The sequence below is a fragment of the Lipotes vexillifer genome, unplaced genomic scaffold (assembly GCF_000442215.2).
Source record: "Lipotes vexillifer unplaced genomic scaffold, Lipotes_vexillifer_v1.1 scaffold37, whole genome shotgun sequence".
Classification (NCBI taxonomy): Eukaryota; Metazoa; Chordata; class Mammalia; order Artiodactyla; family Lipotidae; genus Lipotes; species Lipotes vexillifer.
The window spans coordinates 3,754,864-3,781,017 of NW_006791811.1; the positions used below are offsets into that span (position 1 = coordinate 3,754,864).

General features: G+C 36.2%; 1 protein-coding gene across 1 annotated transcript in view; it reads right to left on the bottom strand.

Annotated features, from left to right (window-relative positions):
• The window catches only part of PRKCI (protein kinase C iota), an 80,297-nt gene that overhangs the window by 23,553 nt on the left and 30,590 nt on the right, over nt 1–26,154 (bottom strand). Inside the window, exons 3-8 of the mRNA XM_007464732.1 lie at nt 17,611–17,700; nt 15,878–15,928; nt 12,231–12,316; nt 10,609–10,749; nt 7,929–7,983; nt 6,794–6,852 (exon numbers count right to left, since the gene is read on the bottom strand). Of these exons, the coding sequence (XP_007464794.1) occupies nt 6,794–6,852; nt 7,929–7,983; nt 10,609–10,749; nt 12,231–12,316; nt 15,878–15,928; nt 17,611–17,700 (482 nt within the window). The remainder of the gene's footprint in view (nt 1–6,793; nt 6,853–7,928; nt 7,984–10,608; nt 10,750–12,230; nt 12,317–15,877; nt 15,929–17,610; nt 17,701–26,154) is intronic.

The following is a 26,154-nucleotide window of genomic DNA, read 5'->3' on the forward strand; positions in this document are numbered from 1 at the left end:
AAGAACATGCAGTCAGTGAGGTAACAGAAGACTGAATAACACTGTTACTACTCTTAACTTAATTGATCTGTATAGAATACTTCACCCAACAACTACAGAATATATTATATTCAAAAATACATATGGAACGTCCACCAATGCCTGTGTGCTTGGTCTTCAAGCAAGTTTCAAAAAAGTTCAAAAGACTGAAATCACACAGAATAGAATACATTCTCTGACCTGCAGCAGAATTAAGCTAGTCAATACAATAATAAAAAAAATTCCCACGTATTTGAAAATTAATTAGTATATCAATACTTTTAAATAATACATGGATCAAAGAAGAAATCATAATACAGATTAAGATATATTTAAAAGTGAATGACACAGATGGCCAGTAGGCAAATGAAAAGATGCTCAACATCACTAATTATTAGAGAGATGCAAATCAAAACCACAATGAAATACAAACTCACACCAGTCAGAATGGCCACCACTAAAAAGTCTACAAATAACAAATGCTGGAGAGGGTGTGGAGAAAAGAGAACCATCCTACACTGCTGGTGGGAATGTAAGTTGGTACAGCCACTAGGAAAACTGTATGGAAGTTCCTATTTCCATAGGAACTTTAGTTCCTATGAGGAAGTTTAGTTTTCCTCAGAAAACTAAAAATAGAATTACCATATAATCCAGCAATCCCACTCCTAGGAATATACCAAAACTATAATTCAAAAAGAAAAAACTGGACAAAACTATAATTCAAAAAGATACATGTACCACTATGTTCATAGCAGCACACTGTTCACAATAGCCAAAACATGGAAACAACCTAAATGTCCATCAACAAGTGAACGAATAAAGAAGATGTGGTACATATATACCATGGAATACTACCCAGCCATAAAAAAAAGAGAATGAAATAATGCCATTTGCAGCAACATGGATGCAACTAGAGACTACCATACTAAGTCAGAAAGAGAAAGACAAATTCCATATGATATCACTTATATGTGGAATCTAAAATATGGCATAAATGAACCTATCTACAAAACAGAAACAGACTCATAGACATAGAGAACAGATTTGTGGTTGCCGGGGGGCAGGAGGCGGGGTGGGGGAGGGATGGACTAGGAATTTGGGATTAGCAGATGCAAACTATTACATTTAGAATGGATAAACAACAAGGTCCTAATGTATAGCACAGGGAACTATATTCAATATCCTGTGATAAACCATAATGGAAAAGAATATTAAAAAAAGAATGTATTAAAAAAAGTGATGACAAAAAAGCATAAGGAAATAATGAGAAGAGAAATCAATGCAACAGAATAGGATATAAGCATTCAACAAAGAGCCAAAAGTTAGTTCCTTGAAAAGACTAATAAATTGACATCCCCTTGGCAAAACCGATGAAGAAAAAGGGAATGCACAGTAACTTTTTTATCAGGAGTAAAAAAGGATATCATTTCATATTCTCAGCAATTAACAACTTTGTGTCAATAAATTTGAAAATTTAGGTTAGACGAATTCCAAGGAATAAATAGCACAAGAGAAAACAGAGAAGCTAAATTGCCCTAGATCTATTCAGAAATAGAACCTAGAATCAAATCCTTCCCACGAAACAAACAAACAAAAAAAACAAACCAAAAAAACCCTCCAGGCCCAGAGTGTTTTTCTGGTGAATTCTTCCAAAAATGTAAGAAAGAAATAATGTCAATCTTATAAGAATTCTCCTTGGGAATAGGAAAAATTCCAAAATCATTTTATGAGCCCAGTATTATTTTGAAACCAAAACTTCACAATCTAATACAAAAAGGGAAAATTACAGGTCAATGATTCTTGTTAATAAGTTTTTCAAAAACCTAAAATAAATGTTGGCGAATCAGATCTACCAGTATACAAAGAATTATACATCACGACACAGGGAGTTTATTGAAGAAATGAAAAACAGGCTTAACATTTGAAATTTACTGAAATTGGGCTTCCCTGGTGGTGCAGTGGTTAAGAATCCACCTGCCAACGCAGGAGATACGGGTTCGAGCCCTGGTCGGGGAAGATCCCACATGCCGCGGAGCAACTAAGCCCGTGCACCACAACTACTGAAGCCCGCGCACCTAGAGCCCATGCCCTGCAATAAGAGAAGCCACTGCAATGAGAAGCCCATGCACAGCAACGAAGAGTAGCCCCCGCCTGCCACAACCAGAGAAAGCCCATGCGCAGCAACAAAGACCCAACACGGCCAAAATAAATAAATAAATTTAAATAAAAGAAAGAAAGAAATTTACTGAAATGTACACATACATGATCAACCCCACAAATGCCATAAAATGTTGTTGATAAAATTCAACATCTTTTCAAGATGAAAACAAAAATCTTAGCCAACTAGGAATAGAGACAAACTCCCTCATTCTGATAAGGGTATCTACAGAATAAAAACCTATAGCAAACATCAAATTTAATGATAAGATATTGGAAGATTTCCCTCTGAGATGTGGAACAAGACAATAATATCTGATTGTCACTTCTTTTCAACATCATTTTGGCCATTTATAGAGGTCCTTGCTAACTCAATAAGGTAAGAAAACTGAAAAAAATCTATACGGTTGGAAAAGGAAGAAATGAAACTGTTATTCATGATAAGATGATCATACATGTAGAAAATCTAGGAGTATCTTTAGATAGCTATTAGAATTAATAAGTGAATTTAGCAAGGTCTCAGGATACAAGGCAATTTAGGAAAAAAACCTTATTTCCATATAACAATATTAAACAGACAATTAAATTTTAAAAGAATACCATTTACCTCCAATATCTCTAGTGCAAGAACTCTGAAAACTATAAAACACTGACAGAAATGAAAGAAGACCTAAGTCAATGGAAGAATAGGGTCATGCTCATGGATGGAGGACTTAATATTGTAGATATCACTCTTCCTGAAATTGATCAACAAGTTTGGTTTATTTCCTTGATGCTATGGAAACTAGTGAGCTAATTCTAAAATCTACATGGAAATTCAAAAAGCTAGTAAGAGTAGCCAAGATAATTCCCAGAACAAAGTAGAACTTTACTAGATATAAAAGACTTATTACAAACCTATAATAATAATGACAGCATATCAGCATAATAATAAATAAATGATGGAAAATAAAAAGGAATCCAGAAATAGACCATGTAATAATGGGCATATAATTGATGAAAAGATACCTCTACAGAATAATGGAGGAAAGTATAGTCTTTTCAATGTCTTCAATAATCTTGGAAAAGACAGAGATTTCTTAAACAGGTCCCAAAATCTCTACCCAAAAAAGAAGAGACAGATGTAGACAGCCCTCAGAATGGGAGAAAATATTTGCAAAGGAAGCAAGTGACAAAGGATTAATCTCCAAAATATACAAGCAGTTCATGCAGCTCAATATCAAAAAAACAAACAACCCAATCCAAAAATGGGCAGAAGACCTAAATAGACATTTCTCCAAAGAAGATATACAGATTGACAACAAACACATGAAAGGATGCTCAACATCACTAATCATTAGAGAAATGCACATCAAAACTATAATGAGCTATCACCTCACACCAGTCAGAATGGCCATCATCAAAAAATCTGCAAACAATAAATGTTGGAGAGGGTGTTGAGAAATGGGAACCCTCTTGCAGGTTCAGCTACTATGGAGCTACTATGGAGATACAGCTACTATGATACAGCTACTATGGAGAACAGTATGGAGGTTCCTTAAAAAACTAAAAATAGAATTACCATTTAGAATTACCATATGACCCAGCAATCCCACTACTGGGCATATACCCTGAGAAAACCATAATTCAAAGAGTCATGGAGGGGGGCTTCCCTGGTGGCACAGTGGTTGAGAGTCTGCTTGCCGATGCAGGGGACACGGGTTTTTGCCCCGATCCGGGAAGATCCCACATGCTGCGGAGTGGCTAGGCCCGTGAGCCATGGCTGCTGAGCCTGCACGTCCGGAGCCTGTGCTCCACAACGGGAGAAGCCACAACAGTGAGAGGTCCGGGTGCCGCCAAAAAAGAAAAAAAAAGAGTCATGTTCCACAATGTTCATTGCAGTACTCTTTACAATAGCCAGGACATGGAAGCAACCTAAGTGTCCATCAACAGATGAATGGATAAAGAAGATGTGGCACATATACACAATGGAATATTATTCAGCCATAAAAAGAAATGAAATTGAGTTATTTGTAGTGAGGTGGATGGACCTAGAGTCAGTCATACAGAGTAAAGTAAGTCAGAAAGAGAAAAAACAAATACCGTATGCTAACACATATATATGGAATCTAAAAAAAAAATGGTTCTGATGAACCTAGGGGTAGGACAGGAATAAAGACACAGATGTAGAGAATGGACTTGAGGACTCGGGGAGGGGGAAGGGTAAGCTGGGACGAAGTGAGAGAGTAGCATTGACATATAGACACTACCAAATGTAAAATAGATAGCTAGTGGGAAGCAGCCTCATAGCACAGGGAGATCAGCCCGGTGCTTTGTGACCACCTAGAGGGATGGGATAGGGAGGGTGGGCAGGAGATGCAAGAAGGAGGGGATATGGGGATATATGTATGCATATAGCTGAATCATTTTGTTACACAGCAGAAACTAACGCAACATTGTAAAGCAATTATACTCCAATAAAGATGTTAAAAAGAAAAAAATCAAGAACATCTGTTCATCAATGATACCATTAACAGAGTGAAAATACAAGCTATTGAGTGGCAGAATCTATTTGCAATATATAACTGATAAAAGCTTAATGTTGAGAATATACCAAAAACTCCTACAAATCGTTACAACAAAGGCAGACCACTCACTTTTTTTAAACAGACACTTAACTAAAAATTATATCCAAATGGTCAATAAATACATGAAAAGGTACGCAGCAGGGAGATGCACATAAAAACTACAACATTCAACAGGTTGGCCAAAATTTAAAAGACACACTATACAACGTGTTGATAAGGATGTGGAGCAAATCAAACTCTCACACATTGTTGGTGAAAGTATAAATTGATACAAGTACTTTGGGAAACTGCTTGGCATTATTTACTAATGTACACAAGACTCAGGAATTCTACTCTTAGTTATGTACCTAACAGAAATGTTTAAATATGTGCATCAACCTACATTTACAAGAATGTTCATAGCAGCATATCATAATAATCCCAATCCAGGGGGGAAGTCAACAGAATAGATAAATTGAAACAACAGTGAAAATAAATGACATACTGCTATATAAAACATGGCTGAACCTCACAAACACAATATTGAACAAAAGAAGCCAGACACAAAAGATACTGTGTGACTCCATTTATAAAAAGCTTGGGGAAAAGAGCAGAACTAATCTGGTGTTAAGACTGTGGTTACTTGAAGGGAGGAGGGAATGTCAGTGACTTGGAGAAGGCACAAGATGGACCCTTGGGATGTGTAGTAGGTCCTATTTATTCATCTGTGTTGTCATTATGTAGTGTCCACTCTGTGAAAATTGACCCAGATATACACTCATGATTATATACTCATGATTTGTGTACTTTGCTCTATATTATTCTTCAATTTTTAAATGTATTAAAAGTCTTGAAAATAAAACCAAATGAGTCTTTGGTAAACAACCAAACCAATAAATAATATTTAAGGCAATGAGAAATTCCCAAAAGAACAAAAAGCTATAAAATAACATCAAGGATCAAACAAAAGGAAACTTTACTAACTCATCGTGCCAGAATAACAGAGAATTTGTTCCTTGTTATTAAGAATTTCCTCCTTTGGATGACTCATTTTCAACCAGTGAACAAAATATGAAAGATGTGGTTACACTTGCAGGACAGATTATGAATGTTAATAACCTTGGCAGCATAAAAGCAAATATGCAGCTAAAAGAGGAAAGCTGGAAAAAGAGAAATCATGGCTAAAGGAGAGTCAAGGTATTGACTAAATTGATGGAATAAGATTAAATAGGTAACCAACAGATGTGCTTCAAAACAGTACAGGAGTGAGGCAAGCTGGTAGACAAAACATGTACGGACAATTGTTTTAACTGGGTAATGGACACAGGAGCTTGGAATGGTATTGTTTACTTTTACTGATGTTTGAAATTTTCTGTAATAAAAAGGTTACCCAGAGTAAAACATGATACACCTATCAAACATTGGAAAGAGAAGAGAAAAGTGGGGGGAGCTGAGGGGGGGGGTAGTGTACTAGTTTAAACCTTTCATGGTTAGAAATATATAAAGTTGAAAAATTGAAAAAGAGAGGTATAAACATTGTGGACACAACTAGAAATGATTAAAAGGGGTTGCCTCTCAGAAGTCAAAGTGGGAGTGGAAGGTGTGAGGCATGATAAATCTTTTTTACTATAAGCTTTTTTCAAAAAATTGGTTATTGTTTTAATTAAACTGTTTTAAAAGCTGATAAAATGTTTAACAGTCAGAAAAAAGATGGGCAGTTAAGATGCTTAATCATTTATATTTTAAATAAACAATTAGCCCATAAAAATGGAAGGATCTATATTTTAAACAATACTACCAAGTATTCTAAATGCCATTCTTAAATACATTATGATTTTTAGATTATGCTATCTTAAAATGAATATAAGTTATCTCACCAGATTCTTTCTTAATTTAAATGATTTTAGCAATTTAATTATTGAATTAACTCAGAATAAAACTCTAGAATCACTAAAAATCATCCCTACAAAATTATGATCTAAAATTTAAGCAAGTCAATTTGTCATATTTTTAAACTGTCACATTAAAAAGCTGATGACATAATGTACCATAAGACTAATTAATTATCTTACCTCCTTTTCTTCACCAACTTGGTCCAAACTCTCATGACTTGAAGGATTATATGGAATTACTAAAACACCAATCCCAAACATTAAAAAAAAAGAGAAAAACATAGTATACATTAACTATTACACTTTTAAGTTACACTTAAAATTTAAAATTTTCTCTTGATTTGATTTTTCTTAGTTTTTATTTCTGAATAAGTGTTCATCATTTAAAATTGAGTATCTGTCCTACTAATAACAAATTATACATAAATACCAGTTAAATTCTAATCTTTAATGAGGGTAAAGAGAGGAGGAACCAATCAACAGCCAAGTACTGATTTTAACAAATACTTTTGCTATTTAAAAAAATATTTCTCTTCTTTACAAATGAATCAATTCCTTCCAAAAGGGTGACTCTATAAACCCTACTTAATTATATTAGTATGACTGAGGCATAGTGATAGAGGGTCTCTAGTTTGGACTCAGTTGGACTCTAGGCTTCTATTCCTTAAAGCTACCTGGGTAAAAAAAAAAAAAGCCTACATTTCATACAACCAGCTTCTTCCATGAACAAGATACTACATTCTGTCCTTCCAGAAAAACTCCCTTGTTTTCTTTTTCTTGATTCATCCCAGATCAGGCTGCTCTGTTCCATTTAATTGCTCTCCAAATTTCCCAGAAACATATTTAAGGTTTTGTATCTACTAGACATTTGTTTTTTTTTTTTAGACATTTGAACTCACACGATCTTTTTTGAATTGTCTATACAGCATCTCTGTATCTTTTACATCATTTCTTCATCTCATAATAGAGTTTTTAATAAAAACAGGTCACTTGAATATAGTCAATACGGTCCACAAAATCAGTGTATGTTTTCATTATTGAAAAAAAGTAGGTTTACTGAATATAAAGGGGTCTCAAAAGAAATTTATCTGAATTAAAGAAAATAGCCATTTGTTGTAGTTTACATAGTTGTCTTTTTAAAATGCCAAACATATGTTAACTACTGCAACTGATGTTAACACCACAAAATATGGTTACCTAGCTTTTATTTGGGAAGAATATAAATGTCTTTAAATTTAGGTATAAGATTCACATAAAGAAGTCTTTAAATGACACTTTGTTAGTGAGCAATGGTTTGTGCCAGTGTCATTCTTACCTGTCTGTACATGGTCTGAGTGCATGGATGACTGGTCCATGGGCATCATTGGTTCCTACAAATAATTTCCAAAGATACAGTAACTTAGTGCATTCTTTTAAAATCCCAATACCTCTATAAATCCAGAAACAACATCATTTCAATGAGACACAGCACATTAAAATTTAAGTTTGAAAGAATATAACTTAATAAGTGAGAATTACATTACTATATATAATTTATTTTAAATTTTATTATATGTGAAACCATACAACATTCCTATGAATGACATAATGTTATCACATTTTACAGATCACAGAAAAAACACAAAACTAATTTCAGACTATCAATTAGAAATCAAATTAAACTCCTATATACTCTGATTTATTTCTCCTCTATACCACCTATTCTTCCTTTGAGCTCTACATACTCACTTTAAGTCTTTGGCAAAAGGAGTTTTAGTATAGAGTTACTTAGCTGATGTCCAGAAATAGACTTCAAGATGTCTATAAACTTCTTGAAATTATATGTAAAATTTTATGGGTTTCCCATTTTTCTGAAGATTCTCAAAGGGGTCAGTGACCCAAAAATGGAAAAGAAATACCTCCAAGAAACTAACTGCCAATAACCTCAGGAACAATGCTAATTCAAACCAAAATCTTACTTATTCATTAATTTTGGACCAAAGTTTAATGAATACCCGCAAGAAAGAGTAAACCTGAGAAGCAGCATTAGTTATAAAGTTAATACTTTTAAGGCTGCCTTAAAAATAAGCTCATGGGTTTTTCAATGTGTTTAGCACCATCCTAAAATATCAACATAATCACTAACACTGCCCTCTTTCCTTCTACATTTATGAACTCACACAAGTCATTCCATTGCCTAAGAATACTCAAGAATATCAACAGTAACCTGGATAAATTATGTTCACAATTTTTGGCCTTCTGCTGTTCCTTAAAATTGGCTTTTTACCTCCCTAACTATAAACCCATTTGTAAACTTACACGAACTGGCTAAATAATTCTACTACCAACAAGCCACCAGTAATAACTTACTTCCACAATGTCCAAAGAAGGTACTACGAATAAACATGGTATAATCATTCTAAAAGATAACTTAGAAAGACGAACCCAGATCTTTTTAAAAACACATATCCTTTAAACCAGTAATTCTACTTTTGAATCCTTAAGGAAATAATAAGATTTATTTACCAGGAAGTTCATTATGATTTTCCTCATAGGAAAATTTAGAAAACAACTCAAATGTTCAATCATGGGGAACAGATTAAATAAATTATGGTATAGACACATAAAATACTTTGCTAAAAATGATGAAGATATAGATAGATATAGAAAGATGACCAAAATCTATTGTTCAGTGAGAAAAATGGGTTAGAAAATAGTACAAATATGACCTCACTTTTGTTAAAAAAGTATGTAAAAGAACGAGACATAACCAAACATTGTATGCCTTCTGATGGATAAACACACCACCTTCTATGAAATAGTCTCAAAACAACCCACAAAAAAACAAAAACCAGAATCTAATCAAACCTCTACATTCAACTATAATATACAGAAAATAAAGAGGACAGGGGAACATTTTAAACATAACCATGGAGAAGCAAAGAGAAAAATTCTGAATCATTTCAAATGACAACACAATTTCTTCTATAGTTAAATTGTAAGGGAAAAAAGAGAGAGAGATTAAGAATCAGTAAATTTAAAAATATCTAAGACATATCAACCAACTGTAAATATGGTCAATTAATTGCAAATATGAACTTCATTTAAATCCTGACTCATCACAATGAAAATTATGAAAACAAAATTATAACATGTATGCGACAACTGAAATTTTGAACATTGCCTTGATGGATATTTGATATAAGGAACTTATTTTTTAGCTACTTTTAAAAAACTGTCCTTATCTTTTAGAGGTACATACTGAAATACATCTGGAATTTGTTTCAAAACAATATAGGATGAGGACAGGTTAAATGGGTGGGGTATAGATGAAACGAGATTGGTCGTGAGGTGATAACTGTTGGAGCTGGATGACCGGTATATGGAAGTTCATTATACTCTATAGAAAAATTTTAAATGTTTATGCATATAAATTTGCATACTTCTGGAAGAATATACACTAAATGACAATTACCTTTAGATGGTAGATTTCATGGGGGTTTTTGTTTAATTTTTATTTATTCACTTTTATTCTCTATTTTTTTCTATAATGAACTTGTTTTAATTTCATATTTAAAATAGAAAGTGAAAATTAAAAATTTTAAATGCAAAAACTCACCAGTAATCTCACACTTTACATGGCAAACATGAAGACTCTGACTCCTCTCACCTGATCTCTGTTTAGTACAGATGCTAGAATAATGAGAGCTATAAACTAAAGAGTTTAGCTTAAAGAAGAGAAAAAATATCTTTTAAATGGTTCTCCTTACATTTTCCTAATTTAGACCAAATCATTTTGTAGCAGGTCAAACAAAGAAGTTAACCATATCCTACAAACAAATTTGTAATAACAATTCCAAAATTCACATGTTAACTGGACTCCTAAAGTATTCCTTCCCACATTCTGTAACAACACTGTTGAGCTGTGATTCCTTAACACCCCCCTATTTTAGCCTTCTGTTCTAGCAGTGTTATCAAAAATGCTCTATAAAAAAAATTAGACAACAGTGTCTTACCGGTGGCAAAGAATGCCGCCCACATTCAATTGTTACAAGTTTGTGGCACTTCTTATGAACCAGGAGTTTGCAGTTGATGCACTTATATCCCTGACGTCCAAGCCCCCATATTCGGTCAGTGCAGATGGCACAATGAGCACGCTGGAGAAAGTAATTCAACAGTATTTTATTAACAAAAAAAAGGTCATAATCATTTCCCAACAGTTTGCTCATAAAATAGTGAAGGTAAGTGGCTTTCTTCTCTAACTCAATTCCCTTCATCATACATAACTTTTCCAAAGCTATGATGGTCATGGGAAAATAAACAGAAAGGAGAGCTTGTTTTAAAGAGACTGAAATTTGCAACCATGTTGTTTCCTAAGTCCATGAATTTTCAGTCTTCACCTAATTAAGTTCAGAGTAACGACAATAGGAAAAAGTGAGTTAAACTTGAAAAACACATAGCAGAAAAAGTTGTGCAAGGACTCCGAAGCAAACATAAACCTATCAGAATGTTCAGAGGTCAAACCGAAGCCCTGCTCTCTTTTTCTAAATTAATTTTTATTGGAGTATAGCTGCTCTACAATGTTGTGTTAGTTTCTACTGTACAGCAAAATGAATCAGCTATGCATATACATTTCCCCCCTCTTTTTTGGATTTCCTTCCCATTTAGGTCACCACTGATTTTTTTTTTTTTTTTGGCGGTACGCGGGCCTCTCACTGTTGTGGCCTCTCCCGTTGCGGAGCACAGGCTCCGGCCGCGCAGGCTCAGCGGCCATGGCTCACGGGCCCAGCCGCTCCACGGCATGTGGGATCTTCGCATCCCGGGGCACGAACCCACGTCCCCTACATCGGCAGGCAGACTCTCAACCACTGCTCCACCAGGGAAGCCCTACCACTGCTCTCTTAAAGAGCAACACCTAAAGTGACTTCTCACTTCAAAGCTTTTTAAATATCAGTGCTACTGGGAACAGGAATTTGGGAACCTCCGGTGGTAGCTTCTATTACATTAAGAATTGAGAACACGGCACGAGTTCTAGAATGAAAATGGATAACTGTAGTTATCAACAGTAGTTAAAAACATGGACTTCTGGAGGCAGACTGATCTCCAACCTTGGCTCTGCCACTTACTAGCCGTGTCATCTTGGGCAAGTTATCTAACCATCCTGCACCTCAGTTTCTTCATCTATAAAATGGAAATATATAGTACCTCTCTCACAAGGTTGTTGCAGGGATTAAATGAGTCACTATATGGCAAGCATTCAGAAAAGTGCCTGGTACATACTAAAAGCTAGATAAATGCCTGCAATTATCATTTTCTAAAACAAGGAAAAGTAAAAAAATTTACAACAGTAAATGGTTTGCAAAATAAACCTTGCTTATTTTCTGGCTGTCTTGAATTATATTAAAAAAAACCCCAACTTTCTTACAGCTAGGGTAACCATATAACTAATCATCCAAGCTGGAACATTTTTAGGAGTCAAAGGAGATGCTATTAAAAATTACCTCAAGATAACAGATGTACTACCCCAGGCAAACTGGGAATTTTAGGTCACCCTACTTACTCCTTTAGAAGGGAATAACAGTAGAGAGGAAAAACCCAGATTTCTCAAATTATCAATATTCAGCAAACTAAGGTTTACCCTGTTGAAACGCTTGGCTTGAAAAGTGTGGCCATTTGCACAATAAAGCTTTCTCCAGCGGCGTGCACCTCGGCGGTAGATGGATTCTGAAGAGAGATTAAAAGTTAAAAAAAAAGAGAGCAAGTGTGAATATAAAGTCATTTTATAATTGTCTGTGATTTTTTTCATGATATTCATTGCAGGAAAAATATATATATTGATAAAAATCTGAAAGTGAAAAAATAAAAGTCCTCAAGAGACTAGGCTTTTCTGTTTTTTAATTGTCCCCTAACTTCTAATTTTGAAAAAATTTTAAGCCCACAGAAAAGTTGATAGAACAATAAACATCTCCATCCTTCACCTACATTTATCTATTACTATAATTTTGCCACATTTGCTTTCTTCTCTATTTACACATACACTTTTTTTTCTGAATCATTTAAAAATAAATTGCAGACATCATAACACTTCATCCCTAAATACCTAAGTATCCATTGCCTGAGATTAAGGACACTCCCCCTAATTCTATTTAACCACAATACCATTATTGTGTCTTAGAAAATTAACATTAATTAAATATCACCTAATATACACTTCATCTGCTAATTTCCCTATTTGCTTGAAAAGTGTTTTTCATAGTTTTCTTTTTCTCTCCAGATCCAATCAAGATTCAGGCACTAAATTTTATTACTATACCTTTTTTGTCTCTTTAATGTATGCTAAAACATTCACTCTATCTTATTTGTTGTTGTTTGCTTTTCATGATGTTGAAAGAGTCTAGGCAGATGTCTTATATCATGACCTACATTCTGGATTTGTCTGTTTCCTCGTTAGACTCAAATCTATTATGGATTTGTAACACACTTCCCAGATAAAAAAAAGGATTCCCAGATAAAAAGTATTAAATACTTTTGGCAAAAATAATACACAGGTGATGTATATTTCTTACTGCATCTCATCAAGAAATATACAAATGTGAGATTGTTGACTCCCACTACGTGTTCAATCACTCTGTTAAAGGCAGTGATGGCTAGTTTTCTTCTTTGTAAAGGTACATTTTTGTAAATACCGTATAAGGGACATTTTGTAACCACAAGAATATTCTCTTCGCAACAACTTTTATGCAATGGTTTTTATATTTTTTTATATCTTTAACTATTCTAAATACATTCCCTAAACAAAGAGGTTCCACGAGATCAAATCAAGTCCACTGGTGTATTTTTGGGTAAGTCAATCACTATTACATATATTGTCTGTTAGTCATCCCACAGTAATAGTAATCACTGTGGAAATTCCATTAGGTTTCTAAACTCATTTTATTTTTTTGGCTGCATTGCGTGGCTTGCAGGATCTTAGTTCCCGACCAGGGATCGAACCCAAGCCCCCTGCAGTGGAAGCCCGGAGTCCTAACCACTGGACCACCAGCGAATTCCCTCAAAACTCATTTTAAAGCAAATGTAGCACTGGGTCTACTATTTAAAATTAAGATAGAAAGAAATGGGTGAAATTCTCTGAATTAGAAATCCTGAGACAGCATAATATAGAACCTAAAATATATATGCTTTCATTTTTAATTATTTATTCTGTTAGAAGTAACCAAAGCAGAAAGTTTGTTAATATCTTAACCTAAAAGAACATCTTATTTCAGAAACTTTCATGAACTACAACTTGATATATCTTAAATTTAAACATGTTAATGTTGCCTAGGAATTAAAAGAGCCAAGAGATCACTTTAATGGTTATCAATTTTCCTCCAGGCTCTAGTTTAGTAATATTAATTATACTGGAGAGGAGTGTGTAAAAATCCCCACCAGCAAATTTTAAAGTGGGAAAGTGAGCATGAAGTACAGTGAAAAGGTAGGAAAAGACATTTTATCTGGCAAGTGTGCTACAGACCCATAATAGATTTGCAGATGGGACTCTGCAACCAAGATTTGCTATAATGGCAAGTCTTTCAAAACTCTGGCCTGGACAAAGAAGAGCTGCTTCTCCAACACCTCTGTGGAGGCAGCCCACACTGGCTGTAATTCATCTGCCACTGGAAACCCAATGAAATACTCCTAGCTGAATCCAAACCTAAAGTTTTCACTATTGCTTCAGAGGCCTACCTACTCCTGATATTTCCCTACCTTCCTATAAAGTACATAGCCCTCATGCAACTCTATATACAAACACCCAGTTCTTTAATTTTTCCTTTTCACCAAGTTACACGAAGAGTTACAGAATTTAAAGTTTAGAGCTATTTCACTTAATACAAAGCAAAACATTTACTACTATTCCTTCTAAAGCCATGGATATGTACAGAAACCACAAATAAAAATGAGTTGCCTAATATCTACAATCTATAAATTATACCATACGTTAAATTCAAATTTGGTATATATATGGTATATATCAAATATATATACATATACACATATGTATATATGAATATATACATATAAACATATTCAAATTCCATCAGACCGAATAGTTGCCTCTTTCAATTCATCTCATTAATGCTAACCACTAGCTTAGACATTCAAAAGAAAGTTTCATAACAATTCTTAAGGATGAATGCTAAAGTATTTAGAGGTAAAGTGTCATGTCAGCTTACTCTCAATGGGTACACAAAAAAATAAATAAAACAAGTGTTTGTTATGTATATACACGTATGCATCTGTGTGCACAGATACAGAGATAAAGCAAACATAGAAAATGTTAATAATTGGTGAATCTTGGTAAAGATATATGTGTATCTTTGTTTTCTATGTTTCTATGTTTTTTCAACTTCTCCATAGGTTTGAAAATTTCCAAAATTAAAAAACAGGAAATGGGGACTTCCCTGGTGGCACAGTGGTTAAGAATCCGTCTGCCAATGCAGGGGACATGGGTTTGATCCCTGGTCCGGGAAGATCCCACATGCCACGGAGCAACTAAGCCCGTGCACCACAACTACTGAGCCTGTGCTCTAGAGCCCGTGAGCCACAACTACTGAGTCCATGTGCCACAACTACTGAAGCCCATGAGCCTAGAGCCCGTGCTCTGCAACAAGAGAAGCCACTGCAATGAGAAGCCCACGCACCGCAACGAAGAGTAGCCCCTGCTCGCTGCAACTAGAGGAAAGCCTGAGAGCAGCAACAAAGACCCAACGCAGCCAAAAATAAATAAATTAATTAAAAAAAAAAACAGGAAAGGACTTAAAGTCAACTTAATTTTCCTTTCAAATGCACAACAGACAATTATGTCAGTAAGTTGTAATTAAAAACTGCCTCATTTTGGGACTTCCCTGGTGGCACAGTGGTTAAGACTCTGCATTCCCAATGCAGGGGGCTCAGGTTCAATCCCTGGTCAGGGAACCAGATCCCACATGCATGCCGCAACTAAGAGTTTGCAGGCCACAACTAAGTAGCCGGTGAGATGCAACTAAGGAGCCTGCCTGCTGCAACTAAGACCCAGCGCAACCAAATAAATAAATAAATAAATGGGTTTTTTAATTAAAAAAAATAAAAACTGCCTCATTTCGATTTGGGAAAAGTAGAGACTTTAGGCAGTTTACTAATATACTCTAAATTAGACTGAAGAATGGAAAAGAAATCAAATGAATTAAAAGTTCTATTTCTGATTTCTCTTGTGCCACTGTATCATAAATAACTCTATTCAAAGGTATGAAGTATATAAACACTCACTATCTTCTCCTGGACAAGGCATTCCAGGACGTTCTGGTACACAAGGGAATACTGAAAAACATCAAACTAAAATTAATACAGCATATTTAAAACATACAAATTACACAGAATTTTAAATTCAATTATCACATAAACTGATCTAAATTTAAACCTGACCCTCTCTTGACACAAGATACTTAACATATGGTAAGTACTATTTTTTGAAGGGACCCAATTTACCAAGGCTATAATAAAAGAAATTCTTATGAAAGCGAACATCCATAAACAATGCATTAGAAGCTCAAATTACTCATTCCAATCCCTATTACATCATTAATTGATTTTTTTTTGGTCATTAGTGAAATCATTAACTATTTCCTTAAATCCTCATTGTAGTGACAAATTTGCTAGGATGAAGAATTAAAATTACAAAGTGTATACAAATATAAACATAAGCCGCTACAGTTTGTTAAAGATGTATATTAAACTTAGGAATAAATTAACATTAAAAGCAGTACCCAAATCCAAAAATGTAAGTTTTGTCTTAGGAGCTATAGATTTATAAAAATGCTAATTAAAAACATTTTTATAAAGAGATAGAATATAATGAAATCGTACATTTATAAACATCTAGTCAACTCTTTGTAGTCTGTGATGTACGAAAAAGGATGTGGTTTTGAGCACAGAGTATGGGAAACACAGTTCCTGGAATATTTTTAAAAGTTGAAATATAAGCTAACTTCTGAAAACAGACCTCTGATATAGCATAAAAAGCAATAAAGCTTAAAACAAATAATTTCTTTAAACATTCACTGTAGTTTTATTCTAGACAGAGATGACCAAAGGAAGACTTCTAACATTCTTCCAGGATCTCAACAAATTAGAGTATGAATCCCATGGGAGTCACTATGTCAAATTCTGAAGGGAGACAAAAATCAAACTATTTTTTAAAAAAGTATCACACTGTAAAGGAAAGTACAAAGGAATAATAACAAGGTATTGAAATAAGTCATTATATTGAGGGGAGATTTATATTTGTTTCAAGTTGTAAAGAGTTCCCTAGGTCTGGTCTCCTAAGGCTCCCAAAAATGTTATGTGAAATACTGCCAATGTATTGCAATTATATTAAGCATATTAAGTGGATTCTACATGACCTAAAAAATTTGAGGGGTAGCGTGGCAGAATGAAAAGAACACAGATTTGGAAAGAGAATACCTAGATTTACAACCCAGGTTTACAATGTACCAGTTACATGATGGCTGAGTTTAGGTCTCTCCTTCTATACAACTACCCACCTCTCAGGCTTGCTGACCTTTAACACACTAATGTCTATGATTACTACATAAATAGTTTCACAGTTAACCCTTAAACAAAAGAAAGGACATTTAAGATATCTTACCTTTGGAAACCATCATTTGCATACATTACAAAACTGCAAGGGGATGACTTAGGTTCTACTGGGCTCTCAATTCTTAAATTCTATGCTAAAACTTTGCTGTAAAACACTGAGACGATCACAGTTTAATACCCAAGAAGGTATACACAAATAAGAAATTTCCTAAGATTATAAGAAGCCGATCAATTTTGTCTTCTCTAGCATTTGAGACACTACCGAACAAGGACAATTACACAGAAATGAGGGATACAGATTAAGAAAATGACATCAGGACCATGTTTTTAAATGGTTAAGGATACAGGGTTATGTTTTTAAAGAAGTACAGTTCTAGAAGAGTAGGAAATGACTACTCCTTTACCATGAATCAAGAGTTCAGAATCCTTGTTTAGCTCATAAAGCCTAAAGGCTTCTTCTAACTCCAACTGAGACGATACTGTACATGGGTCTCCTAAAAAATATAAGAAGGAAAAGTAAAGCCCACTTTTAAATTCTTCTACATATGACCAGTAAACAATTTCTACTACATAAAATCTTGAGGAAAAACAATTTCATACTTACAGAGAAATATTTGACAAGGACTAAACTTGAGATATTTAGTTAGACAATTCTGTTCTCTGAAGTAGGTAACATAACTTCCACTCCTATTTCTAGAAAATATTACATGAGGTTCACAGATACCAAACTTTAAATGTATAAAACCATTTAATTCTTGATGATGTTTACATTCAAAATATAGCAAACAGAATCTACCCTGACCACATTTTAGACGGTCAGTGCAAAAAAAGTTATAACAAAGTTATCCACAGACTATTTATAGAAACTCTTGTGTCTGGGTTTCTTTTTCTTTCTTTCTTTTTTTTGATTGGCACTGCAACATGATTAACGGCCAGGGTTAAGTTTTCTGTTACCTGTTTCTTCAAAAGAGGAAGTGAAAGTGGTTTCCTCACCACAATATGACCAGAGGAGGTCTCTATTTAATCATTTTGTCAAATTTTTCCTTCACCGGAGAGCCTGCTCAAGAGGCTCACAGAAAACAAGCATAGCTACTAAAGTACTCTGGACTAAAGAGCAGTCCTACTTGATTGCTTTTAAGTGTAAATGCCTAGTTTAGTAAACTTACACACAGAGAGGACAAGGAAGAAACATCTCCCTTAGTCAACCAGCCAGTGAACTGAGTTATCGCTGGAAATCAATGAGATGGCACGTCCCCCTGTACGATGGCACTCCTCAATGAGAAAGTCATTTCGAACATAGTTGGGCCTGAGCTGGGTCCTCAACGCTGCCAATCTTTTACTCATTCTTGTGGTTACTGGTTACACCAAGAGATGCCATCAACCCTGTCCAAACTTCAATCACTCTCAGCAGGGAACTCAGTCTACTACTTCAGAGAGAAAAGTGAGGTCATTTCCTTTCCTGTTGACTCAAAGAAATGAGTGCCTCTGTTCTTCTCTCCAACTTGGCCACTGAGTCCCTCCTTTCCTTTATCTTCTCTGGGCGTTATTCCACTAGTCCTCCCCAGTTCTATCTTCATTTTTCCTTTCCTTCCACTAGCTCTTCTCAGGCAAAGGCATGTTTGAGTCTCCCTCTCAAAAACCTCTCTCCTGCCCAGGGTGCCATTCATTCTGCAGCCACAAGTCTCAAGAGTAAACTACAGACTGAAATGAGGGGGTAAGGGAGAAGAAATGGAAGAAAAAGGGACAAGGCCTTTGAATTTTGACTTCATACTTTCCTTTTGTATTTTTTAAATCATAGATTTATAATCTTTTAGACTTAATAGAAATAGCTTTTCTTCCTATCAAGAGTGAACCCACACTGCTTTCTCCATGTTCCTATCTTCCAAGCATTTCTCAAAATTTTGCTATCAGGTTTTAGTCCAAACACTACTAAAACTGCTGTATCTAATGTCATGGAAGCAGCCACTGAAATCAATGGCATGCTTTGCCTTTACTCTGGTTGACCTCGCTATACCATCGAACAAAGTTATCCACTGACTATTTACAGAAATTTTGTGTCTGGGTTTCTAAACACCATTCTCCTGGTCTACCAACTCTTTTTTTTTTTTCATTTTATTTATTTTTGGCTGCGTTGGGTCTTCAGTTGCTTCGCGGGCTTTCTCTAGTTGCGGTGAGCGGGGGCTACTCTTCGTTGTGGTGTATGGGCTTCTGCTTGTGGTGGCTTTTCTTGTTGTGGAGCACAGGCTCTAGGTGCACAGGCTTCAGTAGTCGTGGAGTGCAGGCTCAGTAGTTATGGCACGCAGGCTCTAGAGTGTGTAGGCTCAGTAGTTGTGGAGCACAGGCTTAGTTGCTCTGCGGCATGTGGGATCTCCTGGACCAGGGATCGAACTTGTGTCCCCTGCATTAGCAGGCGGAAGCTTATCCACTGTGCCGCCAGGGAAGTCCCCAACTCTTCTTTTAACTTTTTATTTTGGAAATTTTCAAACATATTACAAAATCCTGTTTCACCAGTGGACTCACTCACTTCTCCACCACGTCATTCTGAGCAAATCCCTGTAACGCTAGATAAAAATTCCTTAATACAATACCATTATAAACCTATATAAACTAACAAAAATTCACTATAAAATATCCAAACATAACCACATACAACAGAATAAAGTTGAACCTTTATCTTATATAATAAATAAAAATTAAATCAAAATGGATCACAGACCTAAATGCAAGAGCTAAAACTACAAAACTCTTGGGGGAAAACACAGGGAGAAAGCTTCACAACATTGGGCTTGGCAACAAGTTCTTGGATGTGACACCAAAAGCACAAGTAAGAAAAAAAACAATACATTGGTCTACAACAAAATTAAAAACTTGTGTGTGTAAAAGGACACTATCAGCACAGTGAAAAGACAACCTATTGGAGGAAATATTTGCAAATGATACATCTGATAAGGGATTAACACTCAAAATATGTAAAGAACTCCTACAACTCTACAACGTCAAAAATAAATAAATGAGCAAAGGATATTTCTCCAAAGAAGATATACAAATAGCCAATAAGCACATGAAAAGAGGTTCAACACCACTAATCATTAGGAAAATGCAAATCAATGAGATACCACTTCAAACCCATAAGGTTTTGTAAAACACACACAAACACTCACAGACAATAACAAGTGTTGGCAAGGATGTGGAGAAACTGGAACCCTTGTGCATTGATGGTGGGAATGTACAATGATGCAGCAACGTCAAAAAATAAAACATATAATTACCATATTATCCAGCAATTCCACTTCTGGGTATACTTCCAAAGAACTAAAAGCAGAGACTCCAACAGATATTTGTACACCCATGTTCATAACAGCACTATTCACAACAGCCAAAAGGTAGAAGCAACCCAAGTGTCCAACAACAGATGAATGGATAAACAAAACATGGTATATACAGTTGGCCTTCCATATCTATAGGTTCTGAATCTGTGGATTCAATCAACCTTGGATGAAAAATATTTGAAAAAAAATTCCAGAAAGTTCATATAAAACTAGAATTTGCGATGCACTGGCAACTATTTGCATAGCATTTACAATGTATTAGGTATTATAGGTAATCTATAGATGATTTAAAGGATATGGAAGAATGTGCGTAGGTTACATGCAAATACTACACCATTTTATTTAAGGGATTTGAGCATAACCAGATTTTGGTATCCCTGGGAGGCTCTAGAACCAATCTCCTGTGGACACCAAGGGATGACTGTACATACAAAAGAAGTATTATTTAGTCTTAAAAAGGAAGTTGTATATAAACAGCTCATACAACTCAATATCAAAAAAACAAATAACCCAATCAAAAAATGGGCAGAAGGGGCTTCCCTGGTGGCACAGTGTTAAGAATCTGCCTGGCAATGCAGGGGACATGGGTTTGAGCCCTGGTCTGGGAAGATCCCACATGCTGCAGAGCAACTAAGCCCGTGAGCCACAACTACTGAGCCTGCTCTCTAGACCCCAAGGGCCACAACTACTGAGCTCGCATGCCACACCTACTGAAGCCCAAGCACCTAGAGCCCACGCTCCACAACAAGAGAAGCCACCCCAATGAGAAGCCCGTGCACCAGAAAAAGTAGGCTCCACTCGCTGCAACTAGAGAAAGCCTGCACGTAGCAATGAAGACCCAACGCAGCCAAAAATAAATAAATAAATAAATTTATATATTAAAAAAAAGTGGGGGGGCTTCCCTGGTGGCGCAGTGGTTGAGAGTCCGTCCGCCTGCCAATGCAGGGGATACGGGTTCGTGCCCCGGTCTGGGAGAATCCCACATGTCGTGGAGCGGCTGAGCCCGTGAGCCATGGCCTCTGGGCCTGCGCGTCTGGAGCCTATTCTCCGCAACAGGAGGGGCCACAGCAGAGAGAGGCCCGCATACCACAAAAAAAAAAAAAAGGGGGCAGAAGACCTAAACAGATGTTTCTCCAAAGAAGACATACTGTTGGCCAACAGGCACATGAAAAGATGCTCAGCATTGCTAATTATCAGGGAAGTGCAAATCAAAACTACAATGAGGTATCACCTCACACCAGTCAAAATGGCCATCATCAAAAAGTCTACAAACAATAAATGTTGGAGAGGGTGTGGAGAAAGGGGAACCCTCCTACACTGTTGGTAGGAATGTAAATTGGTGCAGCCACTATGGAAAACAGTATGGAAGTTCCTCAAAAAACTAAAAATAGAGTTATATGATCTAGCAATCCCACTCTTGGGCATATATCTAGAAAAGATGAAAACTCTAATTCAAAAAGATGTATGCACCCCAGTGCTCACTGCAGCACTACTCACAACAGCCAAGATATGGAAGCAACCTATGTGTCCATCAACAGAAGAATGGATAAAGAAGATGTGGTATATGTATATACTAAGGAATATTACTCAGCCATAAAAAAGAATGAAATAATGTCATTTGCAGCAACACAGATGGACATAGAGGTTATCACACTAAGTGAAGTCAGACAGAGAAAGACAAATATATGATATCACTTATTTATGGAATCTAAAAAAATGATACAAATGAACTTATTTACAAAACAGAGACAGACTCACAGACATAGAAAACAATCTTACGGGGCTTTCCTGGTGGCGCAGTGGTTAAGAATCCACCTGCCAATGCAGGGGACACGGGTTCGACCCCTGGTCCGGGAGGATGCCACATGCCGCAGAACAACCAAGCCCGTGCGCCACAACTACTGAAGCCCGCATGCCTGGAGCCCATGTTCTGCAACGAGAAGCCACCAAAATGAGAAGCCCCCACACGGCAACGATGAGCAGTCCCCGCTCGCCACAACTAAGGAAAGCGTGCGTGGCAATGAACACCCAACGAAGCCAAAAAAAGAAAACAATCTTATGGTTACCAAAGGGGAAGGGATGGGTGAGGGATACATTAAGAGTTTGGGATTAACAGATACACACTAGCATATATAAAATAGAAAAAAAAAGAGGAAGCAAATTTTGACACATGCTACAACATGAATGAACCTTGAAGACACTATGGTAAGTGAAACAAATCAGTTACTAAAGGACAAATATTGTATGATTCTACTTCAGTAAGGTACCTAGAGTAGTAAAATCCACAGAAACAAGGTAGAATGGTGGTTGCCATTTGCTGACAGAGAGAGGAGAATGAGGATTTATTGGGTAAAGAATAACTTTATAGGGTAAAATTAATGGGTAAAGAGTTTCAGTTGGGAAGATGAGAAAGTTCTGGAGATGGATGGTGCGGATGGTTGGACTGGCTCTATCACTATATTAACTAAGAAAAAGCCAGAGTGGTGTTGTGCCAGTTCTAGGCTTCCACCTTATAAACATCTGGCATCTTTTGCTTTTGGGAGCCCTAAGTCACCATGTAAGAAGTTCAGCTGCCTCTGAGAGCAGAAGCCCTGAGACTACACAGAGGGAGAAAGAGAACCTACTATGCTAGCATCCCAGGTGAGCCTCCACGTGACTCCAGACCCAGATGCCATCCAATTGCTACTGCATGAGAGACCTCAAGTGAGACCAGCAGAGCCAATCAACTCACAGAAGTGTAAAAAGACTATAAAGTAAAAGGGTGGTTTTTTTTAAAGCCACTAGGCTTTGAGGTGATTTGTTATGTTACAAACACCTTCCTGCCACCTTTCAAGGTGAATCTTGAAATTCTGTGTATCTTACAAGACCCAGGACAAATGCCACCTCTTCTGAAAAGCTTTACTTGAGGGGGTAATGTTTCACATTTTTAAAAAAATGCTAGATATAATCTACTCATTTTTAATAACAGCTTTACTGAGATACAATTCACACAGCATTCAATTTACCCATTTGAAGTGTACAGTTCAGTGGTCGTTAGTATATTCACAGAGCTGTGCAACTACCACCATAATCAATTTTAGAACATTTTCATAACCCCTCCTCAAAAAAAACCCTTCCAATTAGCAGTCACTCCCCATTTCCTCCCAACCTCTCCTTCCACCGTCAGACCTAGGCAACCACTGATGATTTTCAGTCTCTATAGATTTGCCTTTTCTGGACATTTCATATAAATGGAATCACACAATATGTGGTCTTTTTTTTTTTTTTGCGATACGCGGGCCTCTCACTGTTGTGGCCTCTCCCATCACGGAGCACAGGCTCCGGACGCGCAGGCCCAGCGGCCATGGCTCACGCGGCACGTGAGATCCTCCCAGACCGGGGCATGAACCCGTGTCCCCTGCATCGGCAGGCGGACTCTCAACCGCTGCGCCACCAGGGAAGCCCAATATGTGGTCTTTTATGTCTAGATTTTTTTTGCTTAGACTGTTTTCAAGTTCATCTAAGTTGTAGCATGTATCAGTACTTCAGTCCTTATTTATTAGTGAATAATATAGTAAATACTCTTGAACCGAAATATTTGTGCTTGAATAATTTCTCATGATAATTTCCTAGAAATAGAAATGATTGGTTCAAAGTGTGCCCATTTAAAATGTTGACAATTATTTCAAAATTCGGAATGATAGTAACTCCAAAAAGGTTATGACATATACACTCAACCAAGTGTGTTTTTCCTAACCCTTACAAGTAATGATTAAATTTTAACTATTTTCTAATCTGATAGATGAAAACTGATGTCTTATTTTAAAATCTTTGTTTCTTTAATTATTAGTGATCCTTGAGCTTTTTTTGTCATTTATGAATTAGCTATTTGCACCTTTTTCAGCAGATGCTTCACCTATTCCTTTTTGACTTAATTATCTTATATTAGAGATAAGCAATCCTCTGTAAATGTTGCAAATATTTTTTCTCAGTTGTTATTACTTCTATATCTGTGATTATGATGTTTTTCAATATAAAGAATTAGGAAAAGTCTTCCGTCCTTACATTTCCTTTTTCAGAATTTTCCCATTTATTCTTTTTTAAAAATTTATTTATTTATTTTTGGCTGCATTGGGTCTTCGTTGCTGTGCAGGCTTTCACTAGTTGCAGTGAGTGGGGGCTGCTCTTCGTTGTGGTGTGCGGGCTTCTCATTGCGGTGGCTTCTCTTGTTGCGGATCACAGGCTCTAGGCGTGCGGGCTTCAGTAGTTGTGGCACGCAGGCTCAGTAGTTGTGGGTCGCGGGCTGTACAGCGCAGGCTCAGTAGTTGTGGCAGATGGCTTAGTTGCTCCGCGACATGTGGGATCTTCCCGGACCAGGGATTGAACCCAAGTCCCCTGCGTTGGTAGGCGGACTCTTTAACCACTGCACCACCAGGGAAGTCCCCCCATTTACTCTTGAGCATTTATTTTTCCAGATGAAATTGCCAGTTTTTAAAAAATCCTATTAGAATTTTTTGGGGGAACTGTGCTCTTTACAGATTGATCTATAGGGAGTTTACTTTTTCTATGTTCCCTCTCCCTAACCCATTATTCAGGTTTGATTTATGGCACCCAATTGTTTTTTTGGTTTTTAAACATCTTTATTGGATTATAAATGCTTTACAACATTGTGTTAGTTTCTGCTGTACAACAAAGTGAATCAGCTATATGTATACTTATGTGGGTTTTTTTAAGTTTTGTTTATATGGTTTCTATGCATTTCTTTAAAGTTTATTCCTAGATTAAAAAAAATTTATGTTATTACATGGATGAAATCTTTTCTTCCAATATGCTTTCTGACTGAGTATCACCTTTATAAAGGAAAGCTATTTGTTCTCTCATATACTCACTTTATATTTGTCTTAGTGTTGTTGATATCTTAAGAGACTAGTTGAAAAATAGGTCAATATGATTCAACCAGATTGCATAGATATAGCATTTTTATTTATTTATTTATTTAATATTTATTTGGTTGCACTGGGTCTTAGCTGTGGCAGGCAGGCTCCTTAGTTGCGGCTCCAGGGCTCCTTAGTTGTGGCATATGGGCTCCTTAGTTGCAGCATGCGAACTCTTAGTTGCGGCACGTGAACTCTTAGTTGAGGCATGTATGTGGGATCTAGTTCTCTGACCAGGGATCAAACCCAGGCCCCCTGCATTGGGAACGCGGAGTCTTATCCACTGTGCCACCGGGGAAGTCCCAGATATACCATTTTTAGATCAACACTCAGTACACTGATAATAACAGGTGTTGGTGAGGATGCAGAGAAACTGGAATCCTCATACACTGCTAGTGGGAATGTAAAATGGTGTTGCTGCTTTGAAAAACAGTCTGGTAGTTCCTCAAAAAGTTGAACATTTGTTACCATGTGACCCAGCAATTCCACTCCTAGATATATATCCAAGAGATATGAAAACATATGTCCACACAAAAAGTTGTAATGAAATGTTCATAGAAACATTACTCATAATAGTCACAAAGTGGAAATAACCCAAATGTCTATCAATTGATGAATGGATAAATAAAATGTGGTATGCATACAATGGACTATTAACCATTAAAAAAGGATTAAGTATTAATACTTTATATATCATGTCTAGTTA